This window comes from Aspergillus mulundensis (genome assembly GCF_003369625.1).
Source record: "Aspergillus mulundensis strain DSM 5745 chromosome Unknown scaffold_2, whole genome shotgun sequence".
Lineage (NCBI taxonomy): Eukaryota > Fungi > Ascomycota > Eurotiomycetes > Eurotiales > Aspergillaceae > Aspergillus > Aspergillus mulundensis.
In genome coordinates this window covers 1,724,669-1,745,506 of record NW_020797890.1, presented here as the reverse complement: position 1 = coordinate 1,745,506, position 20,838 = coordinate 1,724,669, and the positions used below count along the sequence as shown (strand labels likewise).

Genomic DNA, 20,838 nt, shown 5'->3' with positions numbered 1-20,838 from the left:
AGTAAATATAATAATAAAATATATATTAGGGGAGTCACGTGACTTATAAAATATTTTATTTTTATTTTTAAATTTTATAAAATATCAAGTTTTTTAATATATTTTACATTATAATATATATTAGGCTTACTAATATATATTAGGCTTACTAATATATATTATTATATAATAATATACATTATTATTTCATATAAATCAAAAATAATAATATATATTAAATAAAATGTGACTTTTCGACTATATTAAGTTTCGATATGTATTCACCAGCGGATACAAATGTGGGCGTGCTGATACGGTATCACAAACCCCCCCCAGCGCCTGCATGGATGTATGCATCGTAGATATGTAGGTACATAGGTATGTAAGCTAGCCCACCTTCCTAATCAGGTATATTTCGTGCCTCTCCGCACTAGTCTGTGCATCTATAACCTTGGAATGCTAGATAACCTGACCATCCACAGGAGCCTCTGCTTTGCATCGTGACAAGCTCCGGCCACGTCGGTAATAGCCACTGGACAATGCCACAACACCTCTCAGCAACCGCGGCCGCGGCCGCCCGCGCCGCCATAGACCAAAGAACAAGCGGTGCGTCTCCAAGAATCCCCGGCCTCGTCTACTGCGCCGTGAACAAGAAGGGAGAAGCCATATTCAGCCACGCCTCGGGCAGAACAGCCCTGGGCGGGACGGCGCCAATGACCCTAGACACGGTGTTCTGGATGGCCTCGTGCACGAAGCTCATCACAAGCATCGCGTGCATGCAGCTCGTGGAAAGCGGGACGCTGGCCCTGGACGACAGCGAGCAGCTCGAGGCCTTTGCGCCGGAGCTTCGAGACGTCCAGGTCCTTGAGCGCACTGAGGGCCCGGGGGCAGGCGGGTTCCGCCTGGTGCCGAAAGAGCGAAGCATCACGCTGCGGATGCTCTTGACACATACAGGTGAGACCTGCCCTAGATCCGGTCGAGAAAGAAAAGCTGCTGATGATCTTACGCACTGGAGCCGGGTTCGGGTACGCATTCGAAGACTTCAAGCTGCGCGACTGGTCGCTCCCCGTCGGGCTGGACGACTTCTCGGGCCATGCGAGCGACGTGCTGCATCGGCCGCTGGTGAACCAGCCCGGCACCAGATTCCAGTACGGGGTTGGCATGGACTGGGTGGGTGTGGTTGTTGAGCGGGCCACGGGGATGTCGCTCGAGGCGTACTTCCAGTCGTTTATCCTTGGACCACTGGGTATCAAGAACATGCGGTTCTTCCCTACGGCTGAAATGAAGGCGTCTCTGGCTACGATGCATTAGCGCGCGGAGGACGGGGTTCTGAGGACGAGAGATCATCTCCTCCGGTTGCCGCTGCTCGCCGGGGCAGGACATGAAAAGGATCGGTTCTGTATGGGGGGTTGTGGATGTTTTGGGACGCCGTTGGAGTACTGCCGTATGTCTTGTCAAAGCTGCTGCTTTATGATATAGTAGCCTTGGTATGGCACCGGGTTAACGGTCTCGACAGGAATCCTGGCTGCCATCCTGAACGACGGGTGCAGCCCTCATACGGGCGCGAAGCTCCTCAGGCCCGAAACAGTCCAAGGTAAAGCAAGCACTCCATACTTCAGGAACAGCAGGCTAACCCATACAGCAATGTTCACCGATCAGATCCCGGCCATGCCGATCAAGAGCAACGAGTACACGCCGACCGGGAAGCCGGAGATCGCCAACGCAACGCCGCTACAGCCGGGCCCGGAAGACCTCAGCGAGGGCCGGGGCCTCTCCTTCGCCTTGAGCCACGCGCAGAGTCCGACCGGGAGGGCTGCCGGGTCGGCTTCGTGGGACGGGGTGGCCAACCTGTTCTGGTTCGCGGACAGGGAGAACGGGATTGGGGGGGTCGTTGCATCTCAGATTCTGCTATATGAGGGTGAGCAACTTTCCTCTACAGGGCAGTGGCCACTGGTCACTGGTAACTACTACTAGAGCTAACGATTGTGTCCAGACCTCGAGGTGGTTGGTTGCTCTGGGGCTGTGGAGAGCATAATCTACAACGACCTTGTCCACAGGTCCACTTGACTCAGTCCCAGTTGCCTAAGAAGGCGATTCAGATTTGGATAGCTAATAGGATCCACAGCCATCATTGCTGGCCGGCAATCATTCCTCAATCATCGTCAGGATCCACACCTCGAGGCCTCCCCGAGCTTCTTCTGGCAGACGAGACGAGCAACAATAATATGCTGGACATGTCCACTGGACCTCGGAAGGCTCTTGCATATTAAGGAGAGTTAGGGGCTTTCATAGTGCTTCTGTTCAGGTGGTGGGCCTCTGTTTGTCCTAGGTAGCGCTTTTCTCATCGTACATATTGGGTGTAGTCACTCCCCAAATATGGCAATTATACTCTGTTTGATCCGTGGTCACTGAGTTAGATCCAGGCACCTCTGTATCCGATCAAGTTGTTTCCTGACCAGATGACGATGCCCCGACCAGTCGGCAAGAGGAAGCCAGGGATGACAGCAGGAATCGCAGATGACTCGAATCCACCGGAGAAGTACCAAGAGGCCTCCCCAGGCCAATGGCTGGCCAGCGCGCATCAGAATGCAAAGGACGTGCCGAACTGGAACCATCCCAGGTCGAATATCTGGAAGACGCTGGCGGCATTCTGGAGCTTTTTCGTCATGGGCGCAAACGACGCGGCTTCCGGGGTAGTACGGTGATATGGTATCGACTGCTTGAGCTGAGCTGATTTATACATGGACAATAGCCGTTAGTCCCATACGTCAGCCCGTCCCTATCTACATATTAGTCTTACATACCTAACAACTCCTCAGCTGCAATCCCACTACACCCTCTCCTACCTCGCCGTGTCCGTGATCTTCCTCTCCCCGCTAATCGGCTTCACCATCGCCTCCCTGCTCGACACCAAGATCTACCTCGCCCTGGGCCGCCGCGGCGTCGCCATAATCTCGCCTTCCTGCCACCTACTCGCATACATCGCCAACAGCTTCCACCCGCCGTACCCGGTCCTCGTGCTCACGCTTGCCCTGGCAGGACTCGGCAACGGGCTGGCGGACTCCGCGTGGAACGCGTGGGCCAGCGGCATGGAGCACGCCAGCCAGGTGCTTGGGTGTCTGCATGCGGCGTTTGGGCTGGGGGCCGTGGTGGCGCCGCTTGTGCTCACGGGGTTTGGGGCAAGGGGGATGCCGTGGTATTACTTCTATGATGTTATGGTGAGTTGCCTTGGTATATGGCTGTTTGGATATGAGCTGGACTGACGGTGCAGATTGCCTGCGCGGCGGTGGAGTTGGTCTCGTCTGTGGCGGCGTTCTGGGACTCCACTGCTGCGCCTGGTGAGTACCGGTACGCGCTTGCAGAGTCTTTGTTGAAGACGAATGGGGATGGGAATGGGAGCAGGCCCAGCGGGCTGAGGGAGACGCTGTTCCAGCGGGCGTCTGCACGGATTGCCTGGACGGGCTCGGCGTTTCTGTTTCTGTACGTCGGGATTGAGCTCGGGGTGTCTGGCTGGATTGTGTCGTTCATGGGGGATGTCAGGGACGCCGGCACGACGGTCAGCGGGCTGGCGGCGGCGTGGTTCTGGCTTGCGCTTTCAAGTGGACGGATTGTATTGGGGTTTGTGACGCCCCTTGTTGGAGAGAAGCTTGCTGTTGCCGTCTACATTCTCCTCGAAGCAGTCTTCGGCCTTGTCATCCATTTTGTCGCCGACATCCGCGTTGCGGCCGTCGCCACCGCAATGCAAGGCTTCTTCCTGGGCCCGCTGTTCCCGGCGATTGTGCTTGCGACGGCACGTCTGCTCCCCGAGGAGATGCATGTCACGGCGATTGGGTGGCGACGGGGTTCAGCAGTTTGGGCTCGACGCTGCTTCCGTTCCTGATTGGGGTTGTGGCGGAAACGAACGGGGTCCGCCTGCTTCAGCCGTTTGTGCTCGCGCTGTCGGGGGCGATTCTGGGGCTGTGGTTGAGTCTCCCGCGGATTCCGAGGGGAGGCTCGTTTCGTTGGAGGCGTGGGGGGGATTCTTCTTCACATGTGGCCGTTTGAATGGTTGCTTGTACCTAGATTTGACATTAGTGAAGTCAAGTCATGTAGACTGCACGAGTTACTTCTACCAAATGTCCTTTCACGGCTATGCCTGGCCTAGGAGAGCATGTAGGGTACCTGAACATGCACCTACATGAATGTAGGTATGATGTAGGTACCTACGAACACTCGGTTTCCTAATAAGGAAATCCACGGATGGCCAACCGATCCCCATCTGGGAAGCTGAGAAGCCTCCAACTGCCCAGCTCGAGCTGTAATGCCAGGCCTACCCCTCACCCCGCTGGTTCCGCAGAAGCAAGCTATATAGATAAGTTGGAAACATTATTAAAGGTGCTCTTGATTCAAGCATAATACCAATCCTCCATCCACCCCGAATCAATCCCACACCAAGCACCATGTCCGACTTCTCTGGTCTTTCCCTCAAGGGCAAAACCGCCATCGTGACCGGCGCCTCGAGGTAAAGCATCACCCCATCACATTCATCTCACCAGGACACTGATCTCTGCGTCGACAGGGGCATCGGCGCCGGCATCGCCATCCTCTTCGCCAAGCGCGGCGCCAACGTCGTTGTCAACTACGTGTCCGAGGGCAGCAAGGAACGCGCCCAGAAGGTCGTCGACGAGATCACCAAGATCGGAACAAAGGCTGTCCCATGCTAGGCAAGTGTCAGCAACCTCGACGAGATCCCGCGCCTGGTCGACGCCGCTCGTCAAGCATCAACCATACCTAACCTTGGTTTCCACAGCGCCGCCCAAGGCCTCGAAGCAAACCTCGTCGACACCACGCCCGAGTTCTACACCACCCACTTCGACTGCAACGTGCGCGGGCCCATCTTCCTCACCAAGGCCGTGGAGCCACATCTCCCCAAGGGCGGCCGCATCGTCTTCATCTCCTCCGCCGGGGCACGCCTCGGCGTCGCAGGGCAAACCGTCTACGCCGCCACCAAGGCCGCCGACGAGGCCCTGGTCCGCGTCTGGGCCAAGGAGCTCGGCCAGTCCCACGGCATCACCGTCAACTGCGTGAACCCCGGGCCGGTGGCAACGGGTACGTGATCGATCTGGCTCGAGTCGCAGGCGCATTAACTAACCTTTTATTTGTGTTGTAGACCAGTGGTTCCAGAGCGATGAGCAGTTCTTGAAAGACATGCAGCCGCTCATTGAGTCGACGCCTGCGGCGCCGAGGGTCGGCGAGGTGGATGACATTGCGCCGCTCGTGGCGTTCCTGTGTAGTGAGGATGCGAGGTGGACGACGGGGGCTTGCTTGTCTGCGAATGGGGGGCTCTATAACTAGACCGTGACGATTTCAGGCGATGTTGCCCGTGCGATGTGCCATAATCAGATCGAAGGGCCATACAATGCTAGTCTTTGTACAAAGCGATTGCCTCCTATCAGCCTTTACAACACCATCAAAGCAAAGTCTTTGAGAGGCACAATCAGTACGGCTAGATAGATGAAGGGGCGTAGTAGCCTACCGTTAGACGAACAGTGTACATCGAGTACGCACTTAGTCAAACCGAAGAGCCACCACCCGGTTGGTTTCAGTCGCAATAACCAGAGTGCCTTCATGTACAGCAGCACAACGCGCCTTATACTCCAGAGGCAGTATAACAACCTTTTCCGTCCCCCTCACGACCCAATCCCCATTGACAAAGATTCCCCAGGCCGGAATACCAGAATCAGCGCGCTCAGGACAAAGGTATGCAAGACTGACATCGCCGACAGCAGTATGCAGAACCTGGCCATCAGCAGACCAGCGGAGCTCAGGGGTACTGTAAGAATAAACCGTAGCTGGGATTTTACTTTCCCTAACTGGGAGCTGGCCTGCCGCCGGGTCAAAGAGGTGGATTGCCAGTAGGGTCTCATGAGGAATGGCCCCATAGCCCGCTAGAAGCTTGCCGTGGGGGGAGAAGGCGAGTCGTTTGATTTTACTAGACGAGTGGATCTCTTCAATAAGCTGGCCGGTTGGGATGTCCCAGAAGCGAACTACTGACATGCGGTCTGCTGTTGCGATGGTCTGTCCATCTGGAGAAAAGGCTAGAGTCAGGAAGTCTCCTCTGATGACCTTCAGGACTGTCCCTGTCGAGACGTCCCAGAGTCGAAGGGTTTTGTCAAGTGCCGTTGATGCCAGGAGGCGGCTGTCGGGGGAAAATAGAGGGTTACCAGCCTGGCGTGTGTGGCCCCTGAGCTTATGGAGCAATGTCCCCGTTGCTACATCCCAGAGTCCAATTATGGCATCCTCCTCAGAATCGTCGGCGTTGGTGTTGATGTCCTCGCCTTCACCATCGCCTTCGCTGCAGCAATCGTTCTCCTGAGTACCCTTTTCTTCTCCATCTGAGTCGTGAACAAAGAGTGGGATCTCGGCGATGGTCGCAAGCAACCGGCTATCCGGCGAGAACGCTGCAGCACAGATTGCATGCCGATGCCCAGTAAGCACGGCCAGACGCTCGAATGTCACTCCATCGCGAAGCTCGATGTCTTCTTCCTTTTCCCCACTCAAGACCAAGTACTCGCCATCAGGAGAGAATAGGAGTACGGTCGGTCTCGCAGAGGTATACTTCTGGACCTGCTCGCCGGTCTCCACGTCCCACAGCCAACACCCATAGTCTGCAGCTACCAGGCACCTTCTGCCGTCCGGGGCTAGCAATAGTGCGTCAATCATACCGTTGGTCGCGACATATTGGGATCTAGTGGACGCTTTCACTGTGAGGTCCCAGATGCGCAGTGAGCCGCTACCGATTAGACCTACGATTCGCTTGTCAGAAAAGAAGAGCACTTTCCTCACCACTTCATCGTTCTCAATCAGGTTCACCAGTGCCCCTGATGCCGTGTCCCAGATCCGGATGAACCTGTCACTGCCGATCGAGGCCACCAGCTTTCCGTCCTCGCTGAATACGGCTGCGTCTTCGTAGAAGGCCGTTTTCTCAATGGGATCGGATCCCCACCATAGGAATGCTCCGTCTGCCAGATTCCAAAGACTGACGGAATCCCCGTAGGCCGTAGCTAAGAGGCGTCCACCTCCACAGATTGCTATGTCCCGGCAAGAATCGCAGTATCTTCGATCATCGGGGACATCAGGGGCTTGGAACTGTCGAATCAAGTTACCTGTCGCTGAGTCCCACAGAAACACTAAGCGGCCATCATTGGTTGCCAACACCCTACTATCAGGTGAGAACCGTACGTGGACGTCATCCCTACGCTGTTTCCCAAAGTCTTTTATTAGGGCCCCCGTCGTTGTATCCCACAAGCGAACGGTGTTATACTTATGAACTGTGGCCAGTCTCGTCCCATCAGGTGAGAGGTCTGCCCTGTTTATTGACTCATAATCAGGGCTGTCCGCAGTCAAAATACGCCCGCTGACCAGATCGACAAATACAACGCCGACCCTATGGGACACCAGGGCGAGCGTCTTGCGGTCCTGCGAGAACATCGCCTTGGTAATATAATGCTCCGGGTGACAATGAAGAAGTTGAAGAAGTCGCCCGGTTTCCGTATCCCATGATTTGATAGTGCCCTCCTCCGTTACCGATATTAACGTTTTTGCGTCGGGAGAGAAGGCAGTGCTCACGCTTGCCTCATCTGGTTCTTCCATTTTACCTATCAAGTTTCCTGTTGCAGTATCCCAGATACGACCGGTTTCCGATGCCGCCAGCGTTCCTTTCTGCGACAAGGCCCAGTTATCAGACAGGTCTGGAATTGACAGTAGGACAGGATTCCATTCTTCCTCTTCGACCACCAGCCTAGGTAATGGCTCAACTGTTTGGTTGGCAAAAACAGTGCGGATAATGCTTGCTGTTGGAGAAAATACGGCGCAGCAAGTGTAGACTTGCAAGGGAGCGATCTCTATAGATGTTCGAAACTTGAGCAGAAACCGTCGGGCGTCCTCAACGAAGCTCCAGAACTTGGTCGTTTCCCCGGCCTAAGCGATGTAATTAGAAGGACAGCCCATAAAGCATGTCTGCTTGAATACGTACTGTCAGCTGGGAAAGGTATGTCGACAACTCGTTTATTGCAAGCACTGCCTCGGGAATACTCCTCATCACGGCCATGGCCTCGAGCCAGTGCAAAAAATGTACTGTGAGGAATTGGTGTTCAGGCCCATTGTCACGAAGTTCGACACTACGACTCTTGAGCTGCTGGACCCAATAGCGGCATGCGTACTGGACATGAGCCGGGATGTGCTCTGAGATTTGCGCAGGTCCGACTCCAGCAGCAAGTGTTCCTAGACTTAGACCGCAGATGTTTTGCCGCAGCGATGTTGCCATAACAGTCAGACAGTCGCGGAGCAACATGGAATGACATCCTGTTGCGTCGATGTGAGAATACTGGTCACTCATCTCTTGGGACTGCGAGGACGGTGTTTCTTCCGCGTCCTGGATTCACTCAAGGCCTTTACAGGCAATGGTTCGAAGAGCACAATGATGGATCCAACGATTTGTTTGAACAGTCCGGCGAGGATCTCTTTCTCCTCATCAAGCGTGCCCTGCTCGAACACGGAGGACTGGAGGATGTCTCTGTATATTTGGTCTCGCTTCAGCGGGGTCGGGCCGCGCCCAGCACTTGATTCCAGCGGACAGGCTGTGATTGGTATAGTTGCCAGCGCAAACACGAGATGCTTCTCAGCCGCAGACACTTACAGGTTGCTGTTTGTCGTTCAATGACAACTTGAAAGCCGTCAGTGCTAGTTAGACAGCAGCAATCAATTCAGTTTGCATCTTGATAGAAGAACTTTCAGAGAATGGAGTTTCTTGTGATGAAAGACAAGATTCTCTAACTCTGAGGGAATGCTGATGGTGGGGGATGCAAGCAACCCGTGGACGCCACTGGGCGGATCACGTGGCCCATGGATGTACCTTGAAGGGACAGCGAATTATATGTCTGCAGAGTATGCAGATGAGACGAAGCTGAGCCAGATAGAGAAAGCGAGGTATCTTAACTCCTAGGTACTGTCTAGTGTGGCTTTGGAAGGAAGTTACAGGGCACTAGGTAGGTACTACAGCCCAAGAGATGGCCAGCTCCCGCAGCCCTAACCAGCCCACCAAACCAACTTCTTTCCATTCTTCTCGAAATCAGGCATGCCATCAATTGAAATCTGGTCCTGTCTTCAATGCTTGTGGAATCGGGTCAAGGAGTTTGAGCACGGCATATAGCACCCCTCCTAGCAGTGGGTAACAGATGCCCAAATACGCGACGAAGCAACCTTGGAAGCATCGCTGCTTCTTGTCCAATTGATTGAAGCCTCTGAAACCATCAGCTGCTGCACCCGTCACCCTAAAGCTTTGACAATCAACGTATAAATATCAGAATCCGTAACTAATATGGAGCGCACCATGGTACGCAGTCGATGGTGAAAGTACCTATCACAATTGGTAAAGGCTTCACATAAAGTCGGGAGGCCTGGTGTACCAGTACAGTGCGTAGGAGACACCTATCCCGGCGTAAGTATGCTGGCTCCGATAAGCCCGTATCCACCGTTTGCGTCGGGCGCCGGCTGGGCGAGGTAATTCAATAATCTCTCCAGCGCAATGAAAAGAGGCTGGCAGAACGTGAATCCAACCGGCGCCAGTCGGGGGGCAATAGGGAGAAGGAGTGGCATCTTCAGCGTCCCGTCCGCATGAGTACCTTGAGAAGACCGTGATCGGGTGGTCACCCTCGAGCTTCGAATAATCCACATTTCTAACAAAGTCCTCATGAAGCGCTTTGGCGAGAGAGAGCCATCGAGCGGATAAAGGTCTTCGATCGCCAGAGTCTTCTTAAAGCCTGCCAGAAATAAATCTGTTGCGAGAAGAAAACGTCATGCCTTATCTTGTCTTGTTTCCAAGGGTGCAGCAGACACTTGCATCTTCGGTAAGGAGACGAGGATATTAGTTTGACGTCTACGATAGAAGCCTCACTACCGGCGAGATAGTTCCTCGCGTACCATGAAGTTTATGAATTCAAGTACTAGACCGGTCTCATTCTTCCCACGGAGACTCGATGCTGCCCAGGGGTGCATCTGCGACTATGGCCGCCTTGGAGAAACCAGAGTCCACAACCTGGTCATTTACTGGATAGCAATTCCAGTTGCTATGGAAAGAACCAGCTCCCAAAGAGAACTGAGTACTCTGGGGTCTGTGAACAGGGCTTGGGGATAAGCTGGCCGCTGTGCAATAGTGCAATGCGATATGCAGGAAACAATGGTACAGCATCAAGTGAGCGGCAATTCCCGCCAAATGCCGTATCTAGTAAGTAATATTAATCTGTCTTATGTGGCTGAGTCGTCGTATCTCACGAGACTCGGTCAACTCGTGTCGTAAGCTGAAGGGTCCAGCGGAATCAGGTACCAGGATTTCCCCGAAATCTACTGGAACGTCGCAGCTTATCAGTCGCAATACAGAGCTCTGGATTTGCGATTGCCTGAATTTCCCAGGCTTCTCAATTCCAGGAGTCGTATGATGCCGCGTGTTCCGAGTCACAACACACCTTGACCAGGGTCCAGGAAGTCACCGACTCGGGGAGCCTCCACCAGGGTCCTCATTGGTTAGTGGCTGCTTTCGAGCGGTCTAGGACTCTCGGGCATCTGGAAACTGTCCGAGTCCGAGCTCGACTACGACTAACTGTTTAGAGCTTCGCGGATGAGGCTCACTTGCTGGCCAATCCGAAGAGAAGTCGTGGTCACATTTTCGGTCTAATCCTCGTATGGCTTGACTAGCGTTGGCTTGCACTTTGTGTCTTGACCTCTGGCCGGTTAGAACGGTATTATTATGGAAAGAGCTAGTAGCAATGTTAATTCAAGCAGTTACAGAAGCTCTCCGACAGCTCGAGCCGCCTGGATCATCACTCCAGGATTTCAAAATTGGGTCTGAGAGATGAGTCTAGATCGGGATTCTGCTTGACTCAACAAAGGGCCGCAGAGAGTTTCCAACCTCTGTGAAGCTCGGGGTATACTTCTTGTGTGTCAATTCATTGCCGCGTAGCACAGATATGACATGTGTTCTTGTTGATCTGCGACGTCTCCGCACGATCTTTCGAGCTCAAAACAATATCCTCCAAGCCTTATACCCGCCTCTGTAACCAAGACTCGCCAGTGAGCCAGGACCGCATCTCGTTACAATAACGGCCCGAGCCAACTGGGTGAATGTCTTTTCGAATGCGCCGGCTCTGTCCATGACTCCATTTGATCCCATGAGATCGTAACGTAACAAACGACCGTCCGGGAACTGCCGGTCATCATTCTTGTAACTCTCGACGGGTTTGCGAAAGACATCCTCGACATCGGCCTGGGGAGTATCGTGGAGTATATGTGTAGTTGGCCGTGGAGTCCGGATGGCATTGCCGCCAGAGTCCACGAATTGACATCCCTACCTCATCAACGAATGTGTTCCATACAGTATCCAAGAACCCCATCCGCGTGACGACCTCAAATCCCTGTCCGCGAAAATCGATCTGCGCCCCGGAGGCTCGAAGAGTCGAAAAGCGCTCGACATTGACGACCCCATGGCCGCCACGGGCGAGCCAGAACGCTAGGGTCGGTCTAGCTATGCCACCGCTGCAGACGATGATCTTCAGAGGCTCCGTAATGCCTGCAGTGAGACAGCTTGGCAACTGGGAACCATTTCAATTCTCACAAATGAAGATAGCGGAGTCGTGGCACAATAGCGGCTGAATCGCTGAGGCCTGAGCGACGTTTGGGAGCGGCCATCATTCTGCGGCATGTTCAGGCAACACGAATCTGATCAAAAGAGATTCCATTCGATATGCGGTCTCGAGGGTGTTGGCGCGCCGTCTCGGCCAATAGAAACACTGCGCCATCAATATCGACTGTTGGGGCTGAAGCGGTTACGTAGTCTGACGTCGGCTTCGAAATCGCCCGTCATCTCGTCACTGTCAGTTGTCACCCCATGCACCTAAGCACGGAGTACATTGCCATCCAACCAACAGTCCATTATCGCAAAGGGTTATTCGTGACTGCCATTGCACGACTCGGCAGAGTAGGGGTCCTTTTATTGACGGAGAGGTCTCGAACACAGCCATGGTGGTGGAGTTGCTGTTGGATCGATGGCGATCGCTGAGCCGGAGAAAAGCCGTCAACTGGGCTGGTTTGCTATTTTCGGACGATTTTGTTACCGCGGTCCGCTTGAAGTGTTTTCATAGGTAAGCAGGTCATTGGCCGGACGAGAGTATTGCGGGGCTCCGAATACGAGGAAAACGTATCCGTCTCGGAGGAACGCTGTATCCGTGTATGGCCGGGGTAATCGAGCAGAAGTTACCTTATATCCGAGGTAAAGGCACAGCCCCGGAGTCCAGCGCTGTATCGGACAATACAGCCCCTTTCCGCGCGGCCATTCCCGTTCTGGCCTAGCGCCGCTCGTCTATCAGGCAGACGTCCAAGACGCCTCAGCCTCAATCCATCATCAAGAAGGCAGCACTCCCCGACCCTGATCTCATCCCATCCCATCCCATCCCTTCTTGTCGCCCAAAGTCTCCATCGTTCACAGCTCTCCAGACTCGTGTGCTGTGTGGCCCCTCTAGGTTCCAGCCATTTTATATTCATAGATATCGAATTTACCTCCCCACTTTCTCTTTCCTCCGGTGGTTCCCCTGTTCTCTCGTCAGCGCTCAGGGCGTCATCTGCTTTAGGCCACTTCGACATCAGTATGTATCTCAACACTTTCTCGACATCGTACACCTAAAAACCATCGATCTATTCCCGCCTCTCTCCCATTCCCAGTCTAATTATCGTCCAGTCGGCAGTCCTGCCCTCCGTTGACTGGCTGCACCACTCTCGTTCAATTAGAAGCTTCCCTTGGATTCGGTCACAGTCCGTGAGTCATTTATGTGCACCCATGTGCAGGGCGTGCCCTTGCTAACGCCTTTTCGGTGCCCTCAGGACCATCCACAATGAGCTCAGCACAAGACCAGGGCTCTATAAGAGTCCACCCGAGGCGCCGGCCCTTCAGGGCAGTCCGGCCCTCTCTCCTCCCAGCCGAAGAGCAATCACCCTCACTGCCTCCACTCCGCCTTCGCAAAGGTGAAACCTTCAATCCAGCCATCCTTCGCAAAGCCGACCGTGACCCTCTTGTACCCTCGCTGCCTCGCCGATCTCCCACATGCCCTGGCGCTCTGGAAGCTATCGCCGCTGGACAACGGCGTATGACCGACATCTTGGAACGCCTTGACTTGAACTCGACCACCTCCGATGACAACGACGATCTCCCCGTCCCCAAGGGTCTACTCCGGCTTCACCTCAAATCTCAAGCACGGAGAGAGGGCCCCGTTGAACCGCGCTCGCGTCAACCCAGCCCGATGCCCAAGGAACAATCTCGGAAGGCTCAGAGGGCCCATTGTCAGGCCTCTGATAGTGGACTCGGCTCCTCTATCAGCAGTGCTCAGTCAGTCTCGTCCAACAAAGGTATATATATGGTCATGGCCGGCTGTCTTTGTTTTCGCGGCTAACAATCTCTCAGTGAAAGCAGGCCAGCTCTCTAGAGGAAGCAACCTCGCACCATCTCGCTCTCAGTCTGCCATCACCCGCTCAATCAGTGCCATGGAAGCTGAAAACGCTCGGCGGCACAAACTCAGCTCTGAAGGCCGCACAGAGATTGAGAAGCACATCATCGGCCCCATTCTCGAGGACGAGAGGCTCAAGTCCTTCCACCCTATTCTTGAAGACGTCCGTCAGCAGATTGAAGATGAACGCATCTCCTGCTTGCGTGACCTCGAGAAGACCGTGTTCTCTCTCGCGCCGGATGTGAAGACTCATGATGCTGCCTATGTTCGTTTTTGCCAGTACACCATTCTATGCCTCAGCCAGACGGCCTCCTCCCTTGGTGGCCGAGACTTGTGCTTGCCAACCGATAAGCAGTACAACAACGGTTATTTCGTCGATCTTTTGGAACAGGTTTCGCAATTCAAGCGTATTCGTGACGAATGGAAACGGAGGCACGAGGCCGATGGCAAAGTGAAGTATGTGAATGCCTATTGCGTGGTTCTCAAGCGGATGCTAACCGTCCACCATAGGGCTCCTGAACTCAGACTCGAGGGTGGACTCTCCCAGACCGGGCGTCTCCTTGAAATGGTCGTTGAGCAAGATGGCGAGGCCATCTCTCTGCGGACCGGAGAGCCCTATGAAGGTCAAGTTATCCCTTCGATGAAGCGCTCGCTGAGCGCGGCGTCTGCCGACGAAGGCGTCCAGCGTTCCATGGCCCGTCGCAAGAAGAATGCGCCTCCCATGAACATCAACAAGAAGTGCAAAGACTGTGACAAGGTTTTTGCCCGGCCGTGCGACTTGACGAAGCACGAGAAGTCTCACAGCCGCCCCTTCAAGTGCCCTGTCAGTTCCTGCAAGTACCACACCAAGGGATGGGCTACCGAGAAAGAAGCGGAGCGTCACTACAATGACAAGCACTCCGAGGCACCGCGCCTGTACGCTTGCCAGTTCGAGTCTTGCTCTTACAAGTCCAAGAGAGAGAGCAACTGCAAGCAGCACATGGAGAAGACCCACGGCTGGGTGTACATGCGATCCAAAAACAACGGCCGGGGCAACAAGCAGCCATCCCCTCAACACGGCGCTTCGCCATCCAGCAGCAGCTCTGTCCCACCTAAGCAGGCCCCTTCGGTTTGGAGCATGACCCCTCCTTCTGAAGCGCCTGAGTACAAGCAAGAGTCCGTTGGCTGGGAACTTGCTCCCACTCCAGAGACTCCTGAGTTCTCATTCAACGCCTTCCAACACCCCATGAGTACAATGCCTGGCTCAGTGTCGGGAACCTTGGACGCCGTCACCCCCACCACCGGAACCATAAACTCGCCTTCTGAACCGTTCGATCTGGCGCAAGAAAACACTGCCTTCTCAATTCAGGATATTTTCCCAGAGATGAAGGCCAATGACGGCTTGTTGTTCCCTGGCGGAGACATGGAGTACACCGATTTCATCAACAACCAAACCATGTTCAACGACTTTGGCTATCCCGAGTTCACCATACCAACACAACCTCTGAACTACGGCGAAATCCAGCAGCCTCAGTCGGAAGATGACTCGGCCGGTTTCCTCCTCGATGTCTACAACGACATGCACACTTACGGGTTCAACCCCATGTCCGGCCCTGGCGGTCTCTAACTCGTCACATTCAGTGGTTAGGACAGAAACCCCGGCGGTGGACCATCTTGATCAACGTGTTACGACTTTTCTTTCTATGGCAGGCGAATGTTTACCAGCTATCTTCTCGTGCGAAAATATTTGTTATTGCTTTTGTATCATACTGCACCACATTCCTGGATAGGGCAGCGGACATAATTTATCATTTTGATTCATGGGTTGATAATCTCGCGTAAGGGTTTGCTAAGGCAGACTGGCCTAGGCCTCGCAAAGTATGGTTCCTTGTTTTCGTATACACACAGGATAATGGCGATATATATCTTGGCCTTTGCTCGGAACATTTAAATAGATTCAACTCCGTTATTATAAAACTTCGACAGTGATTCTAGAACCAAACCTCCCGTCCCCTGGATCGGAATGCTTTCATATTGAACCAAGCGGACGCGAGCAAATCGAATGCTTGATGCCGATTCTCGTGCACTGGGTGTCTCCTATCAACGACCATGGTAATCGCATAACCTTATGGCAACACGCAAACAGTTCCATAACCATAGTTACCATACAGACAACCTTAAGGTGTTGACCCCTTACTTCCTTGTAGCGTGGCTACAGAAGGACCGTTGTCTTCGCAAGACAAAAAAAAAGATGAAGGAGCAAAGTTCAACTGGACAAAAAATGTAAGATGGAAAAAGAAATGCATCAGCCGGGAGTCGAACCCGGGCCATTCGCTTGGAAGGCGAAGATCCTACCGTTGGACCACTGAAGCTGGTTATTGATTTAGGCTTGATTTTTGCATTTATAAAATAAACACCACAGTGACTATTCAATACAATCTATCATGGTCTACCATAGGGCGGATTTAAGTCTTTGCGCTTGCTAGTAGATTACTCAAGCTTGGATTGGGAGTAATTAGATATGAACTCGCTTCAGGGCCGCCGCGTATGGTGCTGAGCACTTTTGTCGGGCAGTCATCGTCTCCATGAAGGTTGAATCAGCTTCTTTGCTGCCATGTTGTGATAGCTGCCTCTGTGGGCAGGGAAGGCCGATAACGGAGTCTACATGGTATACTTTGGCCATGATCTTGCTAAGCGGAAGAGCTTGAAGTTATACATTCAGGTGCTTTCTGAAATGACATACACGCTGCCATATCAGAGAGCTCAAGCACTGACCTCGTCTCTTCTTTTAGTCTGCTAGAATCCATACATGCCATGCTGTTATCCCAGACAATGATCGACGGTATGAGTCATCCCAAAGCGGCTAGCGCCATCACCGCACCAAATGATTCATTTTCGATTTATCGCGACTCCTTCTTGCAGCACCACCAGAGCCCTGATTTTGTGTCAATCCCTCCCGGACACTCCTCAATTGCTTCACAATGAGCGCCCCTAAAGTCGCCGAGAACATGCTGTGGGGAGGTCGATTCACCCGTGCGTACAACCCCTCAAGATCCCCCCGCGAGCTCAAGACCCGAAGCTAACCAAGCAACCACAGAGGGCCTCGACCCCCTCATGGTCCAGTACAACGAGTCCCTCCCCTACGACCGCATCCTGTGGAAGCAAGACATCGCCGGCTCGATCGCCTTCGCCCGCGCCAACACAAAGTCCGGCATCCTCTCCGCCCACGAGTTCTCCGAGATCGAGCGCGGCTTCAAGCAGATCGCCGAGGAATGGAGCAGCAACTCCTTCGCCGTCAAGCCCAACGACGAGGACATCCACACCGCGAACGAGCGCCGCCTCTCCGAGATCATCGGCAAGGAGATCGGCGGCAAGCTGCACACGGGCCGCTCCCGCAACGAGCAGATCGCAACCGACCTCCGCCTCTGGCTGCGCGATGAACTCCGCAAACTCGACGCCTTCCTGTGCGACCTCATCAAGGTCTCCATCGCCCGCGCCGAGTCCGAAATCGACTACCTCATGCCCGGCTACACACACCTGCAGAAGGCCCAGCCCGTCCGCTGGGCCCACTGGCTCCTGTCCCACGCGACCGCGTTCGCCGACGAGCTGAAGCGTCTGCGGGAGGTCACGAAGCGCGTGAACCGCTCCCCGCTCGGCACCGGTGCGCTCGCCGGGAACCCCTTCCAGATCGACCGCGAGTCCATGGCCAAGGAGCTGGGCTTCGAGGGGCTCCTGTACAACTCGATGAACGCCGTCGGCGACCGTGACTTTGCGATGGAGACGATGCAGTGGGGGAGCTCGTTCATGCTCAAGATCTCCCGCTGGGCCGAGGACCTGATCATCTACTCTTCGCTGGAGTTCGGGTTCGTCCGTCTGTCCGACGCCTACTCGACCGGGTCGTCGTTGATGCCTCAGAAGAAGAACGCCGGTGCGTGCCCCCCCCCACCTTTCCAAATGGCAACGTTCTAACAAACAGCCCACAGACAGCCTCGAGCTCCTCCGCGGCAAAGCCGGCCGCGCCTTCGGCCACATGGCCGGCCTCATGTGCACCATCAAGGGCCTCCCGACAACCTACAACAAGGACCTGCAGGAGAGCGTCGAGCCGCTGCTCGACCACATCAAGACCGTCGGCGACAGCATCCAGATCGCCACGGGCGTGCTCTCAACCCTCACGACCATCCCCGAGAAGATGGTCGCCGCCCTGGCCCCCGAGATGCTGGCCACCGAGTTCGCCGACTACCTCGTCCGCAAGGGCGTGCCTTTCCGCGAGGGCCACCACATCTCCGGGCGCGTCGTGCAGCTCGCTGAGAAGCACGGTGTGCCCATGGACAAGCTGACGCTTGAGCAGCTGAAGGGTGTGGATAGCAGGTTCGGCGATGATATCCAGGAGTGTTTGGATTATGAGCGGGCTGTTGAGCTGAAGGATGCGATTGGGGGGTGCTCTAAGAGGGCTGTTCTGGAGCAGACGGCTGTGCTGAAGGGTATTCTGTGAGTTGTATTCTATCACGGGCATTGTTGGATCAAGGTTGGGTTAGGGGTACAAAATAGTAGCGTGATTATGGAGATTATCTAGTCATCGAGTATTTCGTATTTTAATGCATTGAAGGGTTGGCATCTTGACTATCCTGATCGAAATACAAGAGAGATACGACGTGTAACAGTAGGCCGGCCTGGCAGCCCGGGTCTATATGATTCTATGTAAGGAACAGGTGCGTGAGCAAACGCGTAAGAAAAGCAAATGTAGGTATCAATGGCCAAAACGAAGGACCTAATGAGGGGTTCCATGCTCGCTTCACCGGCCTGCGGTGAGAATCATCAGTGAGTGTCAGTCCAGACCATCTTCTTCATCTTCTTCCCCTCAACTTGACACATTACTCAACCAACCGTCTCATCAACACCCAATTGAACCAAATCAACTCTCACCCAGCCCGGCAAGGCGCACAACACCATCTGACAATCTCACGCCTTCCTCCTAAACTTCTCCCTCACCTTCTCCGCCACCTCCCTAGACCCCCTCCTAAACTCAGACCGATACGACGGCGTCGGCGACGCCGGAATCGACCCCAACGACGACGCCGTCAACGGCGGATGCGACGGCGACGGCGGCAAAGGCAGCGGCGGCAACAAGGGCAGCAGCTTTTTCTTCTGCCTCCGCTTCTTGCAGGCTGGCTTCATCTGGAGTCTTGCCTCCGGCACCGGCACCGGCGCCATCTCCGTCTCGCCTGCAGTCACCTCGGCCTCCTCATCGCAAGCCATCAAGCCGCTGTTCGGATCAACGGCGAGACCATTGAAGTTCGATGAGAGGACGGCGCCGTCAGGCGTTGTGATGGAGAGGGGTAACGGGGCGCCGCGGTGCAGCTGGCTCTTTTGGCGCTGGCGTTGCCGGTCTCGGAAGGGGACGTTGATGAGCTCGCGGGAGCAGGTGCTGGGCAGCTCGAGGCGGCCGAGGCGGAAGCCCGTGTCGAAGAGCTCGTGGGTTGCGGGCGAGTGGCGGAGCGGGGATGTAGTCGGGCTGTTCCGTCTGCTGGTATTCGGTGTGCAGAACGAGGGCCAGTATGATAATGGGTTGTAGGCGTGCTCTGGGTCACCTGGGCGGAGGGCTGGGTGGATGCCGCTGGGCGGGCGGAAGTTGAGCTTGAGCATGGAGTTCCGCGTCGTCTTGGGGCTTATGGCGGAGTATGGCGTGAGGGGGGACGGGATGATGGCTGATGCTGATGCTGATGGGATGGATCGTGGTGAGTCTGCTTGCTGCCGTTGGAGAGGCGAGATGGCCGGGGACTTTTCTCCAGTGATGCCCGTTGGCTGAGTGTTCAGGGGACCGGTTACGATAGTGGGAACTGTTAAGGCCGGGTTGACTGCGGTGGTCTGGGGTTGAAGGTGCGCCGTGCTGGCTGTACCTTCCTCGGCGCTTTGCGCATCGTCAAGGGTAGGATGTCGCCAGCGAAGAAGAGTGAACCTCCTGACTTTCTTCCCCCGTTTCTTCCTCAAGCGGCGCAACAGGAAGGCGACGAGGCAGAGGATCAGCACCAGGCTAACAACGCCGCCGACGATGCCTCCAATTGCTCCGCCGCTCAAACCTTTGTGTGAGGAAGTGACGGTGGCAGAGGTAGGTTGCGCCTCGACTTCGGACAGTACTTTGCTGGGCGCGATGCTCGTGGTGGCACTGGAAGCAGCAGCTGTAGTACTGTGTGTCGTTGCTGCCGCAGCGTCTGTCGTTATTGCGGCCTCAGCGTCTGTTGTTATTGTTGCCTCTGGCGTCTTCGTGGCCGTCGCTGACTTTGCTCTTGATGTCGTCGATGTCGTCGGAACCGCCGTCGTCGTTGACCTTTTGGTCGAGACTGATTCAGTCATCACCTTCGTTGACGTTTTGGTCGAAATTGATTCAGTTATCGCCTTCGTTGATGTTTCGACCGAAACTTTTTCAGTCATCGTCCTCGTTGATGTCTGCCCCTTCTTACTACCATCTGGGCATGAAGTCGTATCCTTCGAGCACTTTGTACTGTCCATCTCATGCAAATGCGATATCTTCAAAGCAGGCTAAGAAATGCAAGTCAACTGAAAGTGTTCAACGCATGAGGCCAGCTCAAATATCGAGTATATTATTGGAATATGCAAGAAAAAGCAGAAGAGAAGGAAACAAGAAAGCTATGCCACTCTATGAAAAGAGGCAGAGGGCTTGCTGGGACATATGGGATTCAGGTATGCCACCCCCAAGCACGCCTAGCTGTTTCATCCAGTGTCCCATGGAAGACCGGACGCCGTGGCTCGTGGACGAGTCAATCACGAGCTCTGGCGACAGCCTTTGAGGATATTTTAAGCACGAGGGCCATCTGTCTCAGCGAGGCCGAGGCCTTTGTGGTCAGCGAAGGACTCGATCGGAAGTCTGGAATGGATCTGAGAGTCACGACCTTATCCTCTTACGGGCGCCGAGCTTAGCCATGCTAGCATGACCTCGAGTGGCTTGTCCCAGCTCTCGGTTTGTTTCTCTTCAGAAACGAGCAGGCGTGGCCGGGCTTCTTTGTCTGATGCTCGACAAAGGACCGCGTGGCTCACACGTTTCATTCCATGCGGCAGCCGGAGGCTCAAAATAGAGCTCCGCTCTATTCTTTGATCTCGGCTTGGAAAAGGATAGGATAGCAGTTCTTGCGGATCTTGGAACATGTTCTCGAGCCAATCGATATACGATGTCGACGAACTCAGCAAAGAAAAACTCCGGTTGTATAAGCTAACAGATGGCTATAAAAAAACAATAGAACGTGAGTGACTCCCAACTCATCGCCTTGAAGGAAATAACAATGGATATACACAATATGAAGACAAAGGAAACCAACATGGTCGAATTTTCATGACT

The 20,838-nt window shown here is 54.4% G+C and overlaps 9 protein-coding genes across 9 annotated transcripts; 6 read left to right on the top strand and 3 right to left on the bottom strand.

Moving 5' to 3' along the window:
* Window positions 1-518: 518 nt before the first annotated feature.
* Window positions 519-1,290, top strand: DSM5745_03246 (serine hydrolase domain-containing protein; the record flags this gene model as incomplete). The annotated part of the gene is made up of 2 exons (XM_026745262.1): window positions 519-933; window positions 995-1,290. The coding sequence occupies 2 exons, from the start codon at window positions 519-521 to the stop codon at window positions 1,288-1,290; spliced, it is 711 nt and encodes a 236-aa protein (XP_026606128.1).
* Window positions 1,291-1,360: 70 nt separating this feature from the next.
* On the top strand, window positions 1,361-2,249 carry DSM5745_03245 (uncharacterized protein; the record flags this gene model as incomplete). The annotated part of the gene is made up of 4 exons (XM_026745261.1): window positions 1,361-1,423; window positions 1,462-1,897; window positions 1,973-2,036; window positions 2,105-2,249. 4 exons carry the CDS (start codon window positions 1,361-1,363, stop codon window positions 2,247-2,249), a joined length of 708 nt encoding a protein of 235 aa, XP_026606127.1.
* A 195-nt stretch (window positions 2,250-2,444) lies between these two features.
* On the top strand, window positions 2,445-3,859 carry DSM5745_03244 (MFS transporter; the record flags this gene model as incomplete). The annotated part of the gene is made up of 4 exons (XM_026745260.1): window positions 2,445-2,675; window positions 2,732-2,746; window positions 2,799-3,197; window positions 3,251-3,859. 4 exons carry the CDS (start codon window positions 2,445-2,447, stop codon window positions 3,857-3,859), a joined length of 1,254 nt encoding a protein of 417 aa, XP_026606126.1.
* A 559-nt stretch (window positions 3,860-4,418) lies between these two features.
* DSM5745_03243 (SDR family NAD(P)-dependent oxidoreductase) lies at window positions 4,419-5,313 on the top strand (the record flags this gene model as incomplete). Its single annotated transcript, XM_026745259.1, has 4 exons — window positions 4,419-4,480; window positions 4,538-4,634; window positions 4,683-5,067; window positions 5,129-5,313. 4 exons carry the CDS (start codon window positions 4,419-4,421, stop codon window positions 5,311-5,313), a joined length of 729 nt encoding a protein of 242 aa, XP_026606125.1.
* Window positions 5,314-5,526: 213 nt separating this feature from the next.
* DSM5745_03242 (uncharacterized protein) lies at window positions 5,527-8,356 on the bottom strand (the record flags this gene model as incomplete). The annotated part of the gene is made up of 2 exons (XM_026745258.1): window positions 5,527-7,938; window positions 7,994-8,356. The coding sequence occupies 2 exons, from the start codon at window positions 8,354-8,356 to the stop codon at window positions 5,527-5,529; spliced, it is 2,775 nt and encodes a 924-aa protein (XP_026606124.1).
* Window positions 8,357-11,032: 2,676 nt separating this feature from the next.
* On the bottom strand, window positions 11,033-11,700 carry DSM5745_03241 (uncharacterized protein; the record flags this gene model as incomplete). Its single annotated transcript, XM_026745257.1, has 3 exons — window positions 11,033-11,359; window positions 11,388-11,603; window positions 11,653-11,700. 3 exons carry the CDS (start codon window positions 11,698-11,700, stop codon window positions 11,033-11,035), a joined length of 591 nt encoding a protein of 196 aa, XP_026606123.1.
* A 1,199-nt stretch (window positions 11,701-12,899) lies between these two features.
* On the top strand, window positions 12,900-15,114 carry ace1 (putative C2H2 transcription factor (Ace1); the record flags this gene model as incomplete). Its single annotated transcript, XM_026745256.1, has 3 exons — window positions 12,900-13,410; window positions 13,466-13,964; window positions 14,019-15,114. The coding sequence occupies 3 exons, from the start codon at window positions 12,900-12,902 to the stop codon at window positions 15,112-15,114; spliced, it is 2,106 nt and encodes a 701-aa protein (XP_026606122.1).
* Window positions 15,115-16,468: 1,354 nt separating this feature from the next.
* DSM5745_03239 (argininosuccinate lyase ARG4) lies at window positions 16,469-17,979 on the top strand (the record flags this gene model as incomplete). Its single annotated transcript, XM_026745255.1, has 3 exons — window positions 16,469-16,520; window positions 16,585-17,415; window positions 17,471-17,979. The coding sequence occupies 3 exons, from the start codon at window positions 16,469-16,471 to the stop codon at window positions 17,977-17,979; spliced, it is 1,392 nt and encodes a 463-aa protein (XP_026606121.1).
* Window positions 17,980-18,446: 467 nt separating this feature from the next.
* On the bottom strand, window positions 18,447-19,916 carry DSM5745_03238 (uncharacterized protein; the record flags this gene model as incomplete). Its single annotated transcript, XM_026745254.1, has 1 exon — window positions 18,447-19,916. The coding sequence occupies one exon, from the start codon at window positions 19,914-19,916 to the stop codon at window positions 18,447-18,449; it is 1,470 nt and encodes a 489-aa protein (XP_026606120.1).
* Between the last annotated feature and the right edge of the window lie 922 nt (window positions 19,917-20,838).